Here is a 2973-nt window from a genome sequence, read left to right on the forward strand (position 1 = left end):
GTAATGGTAAGTGCTCAGGCTGTCAGAGTGGAAATCCGGTTTCGAGTCTTGAAGGTGGCCATGTCGTGCAGAAAGCAGAAGATTAGGACCAACACTAGCATGGCTGCATGCCCCTCTCCAGCACCCTGGAGTTTCGGACCACACTGATTATGGCCCTCTGTAAAGGCATTGAGAAACATATTCAAATGTTTCTAATGCATTTACACCCATTCTATCAAAAGATTCAAGAAGGTAATTGATAGACATCTGAAAGCCAAAGTGATGTAAATTTGTGACAAACAAGATATTAAAATACACTGAACAAGGAATAATTGGTACAACAAAGATCTGAATCTAAAAAATAAACAAATAGCAGATTACAGAGCCTTAACTGAAGCAAAGCAATAAATTGATGACAATGCCAAGAACAACCTTATAATGCAATGCAAATTCATGATTCAAGCAGTCTGCCCAAAAGGCATGATGGATACAGATTCACCTACAACACCCCCTAACCCCCTTCCAAAACAAAATGCAATACAAAATGCTAGTTTTCCTTCCTGAATCAGCAAGTATTGATGCCATCCTTGCAATCCTTTGTCAGGTCCCCAAATGTCTCTACCTGCTTCTTTGCTCTGTATAGAACCTCAGTGTCTAATTCCACTCGCATATAGCCATCAAAAGGAACAGGGTCCCAACGATTCAACAGCCTTGTCTCATTGTACCATTCGCTATTTACTCCCCACAGTTCACGGAAATCATCAAGTAGGTAGATCTTATAATCAGATCTAAGCCGATCGAAATAATTATAGAAAGGCTCATTGGTGGCTATATACAGTTTCCTCCCGGGTTGAATCCTCTGTTTCAGTTTCTCAAGAAGTGCACCAGGAGTCGTATCAGCATCAAGGTTAGGCCAGAGCACTTTGTTCAGTGCCTTCTCCCCCCTTACGACATGAATCGCATCGAAATCCCAGTCAAGCTTCCCACTGATCTCCGAAACAATGTTCATGAGCCGTTTCGACTTCCAGAGAGCGTGCCACGGCCTCTCCACGAACTTGGAAGCCTGCCCATCACATACCCTGTACCAATAATTCTCGGGCTCGGGCGCATCGAATTGCCTCCAGATTATGGTGCTCTTCTCCTTCTTGAGCTGCATTGGGGTGATCTTGTAGCTATTCACCTTCCTCACCGGCACCTTGTCTTTCTTGTGCATCCGATTCCAAGTCTTCCAATCACTGAGGAACTGGCCTTCTTCCGTAATCGATACCGTTTCCTTCAGATGCTCGAGATCAAAGTAGAATCTGAAATCCTTTCCCTCTTCATCCGTTCCGTTCGAACTGTAAACGGAAGCCAAGCAAATGCTCATATCCATCACGAGCGTTCTGTTCAGATACTGCGCTTCCCCAAGAGCACACAAGAAGCTCCAGAGATAGTGATTCATCCCCTTGCAGTAATCCCCACCTCGCGAATAATACATATATCTCATCCCTTTCCTGAATGCCGATTGATACGGCAAGATCGGGACCGTGTCGTTGATACCATCTTCGACCACAAAGACCGAAGAAGAATTCGACGGTGAAGAAGAAGCGCCCGGCGATCGCCGCCTACTGCCTTTCCTCCCTGGAGCGTCTCTCTTGACGCTCACCGGCCTCGCGTTCTTCCCCGAATGCCACCGGCCGGCCTTCGTGACATCGTAGTAGCTGCAATTCTCCCCGATCGTCAACCGGAACCTCCTGAAATCCCTGTACTTCCTCCACGACTTCTCCTTCTTCGATCTGAACTTCCAGCTGACGTCGCACTCGTCCGGCTTCGAGCCATTAACGGGAGTCTGGTACTCGAAGAAGTTGATCCCGGTGAACACCCTCAGATTGAACCGCTCGATCGCCACCAAGACGCGAGGGTCGGAGCATTTCACCGCGCCACCATCGACGCCGGCGTCGGAGCAAGGAGGGACAACGAAGTTGTTGATCTTGGCGGCCTGGAGGTCCACGGATTGAGCGGTGAGGGGTTGAGGGGAAGGGGCGAGGGCGGAGAGGTTGAGATCCTCGCCGGTTCTGAGGACGGAGTCGTCCTGGGAGAAGGTAGCGTTCTCGTCCTGAGAGAAGGCTTTCGTGATGGCCTTGGAGGACTCGAGCCAGGGGTCGGGCGGCTGGTAGGTGATGGCGATGACCGTGAAGACCAACACCAACATCACGAAAAGCGAGAAACAGACGTTGCTGATCATCTTTATCATGTTCTGCCCCAATGGCTCCGCTGATGGGCTCGAATCCGCCATCTCTCTCTCTCTCTCTCTCTCTCACTCTCCTGTCTGAAGATTTGATTTGGGGTTTCTTCTTCTGCAGTGTTTGTTGAGAGTTGAGAACTTGAGAAGAAGAATCAAATCAAAGCAAATGATGAATGACTGGGAAAATGTTTGATGGTTCTTTCTTGGGATTGCCTCTTCTTCTTCTTCTTCTTGGCTTCTGTTTCTTTCTTTGGGGACGTCGGTGGGTGGGTTCAGATATCGTTTTCTTTACAGTGGGGACTGAATAGTCATGAGGGATGATGAGGTGTACCGGAGCGGTGGGTGTCCGGATTCGTTCTCAGGTTTGTGGGTTGGAAAGAACGGGGGAAATCCTGTGGGAAAAGGAAAGAGAATGTCTTTCTCCCCACTTTCAAACGAGAGAAAAATGTTTGATGTGAAACTCTTTTTCTTGCGTTGTCCGATTTCATAAGGGAAAAATCAATGTTGTGGTTAGGGATGGCAGTGGACTGGGGGAAAGCAGGGCCCTGCCCTGCCTCGCCCCGTTTGGACCGGGGATGAAGGGTATGAAACGGGGATGGAGGCGGGGACGAAGGATAAAATCCATCTCCGTTCGGAGGTGGAGGCGGGGATGGACGTGCACTTTTCCCCGCCCCGCCCCGTCCCCGCCACGATCCCCGCCTCATCCCCGCCCCAACCACTTTTCCCCGCAATATCCCCACCCCGCCTCATCCCCGTTTGAACCGGAGATG

At 49.6% G+C, this 2973-nt stretch overlaps 1 protein-coding gene across 1 annotated transcript; it reads right to left on the bottom strand.

Annotated features, from left to right (window-relative positions):
• Positions 1-249: 249 nt before the first annotated feature.
• Positions 250-2440, bottom strand: LOC149827896 (uncharacterized). Its single transcript, XM_090018287.1, has one exon. It carries the CDS (start codon positions 2252-2254, stop codon positions 545-547), a length of 1710 nt encoding a protein of 569 aa, XP_089874413.1. The 5' UTR covers positions 2255-2440; the 3' UTR covers positions 250-544.
• Positions 2441-2973: the final 533 nt, after the last annotated feature.

This window comes from Nuphar pumila, chromosome 10 (genome assembly GCF_984573655.1).
Source record: "Nuphar pumila chromosome 10, dmNupPumi1.hap1.1, whole genome shotgun sequence".
NCBI classification, from domain to species: domain Eukaryota; kingdom Viridiplantae; phylum Streptophyta; class Magnoliopsida; order Nymphaeales; family Nymphaeaceae; genus Nuphar; species Nuphar pumila.

What these genes read in the sequence shown, in the direction of transcription:
- LOC149827896 (XM_090018287.1), bottom strand. Translation starts at nt 2,254, where the DNA reads ATGGCGGATTCGAGCCCATCAGCGGAGCCATTGGGGCAGAACATGATA.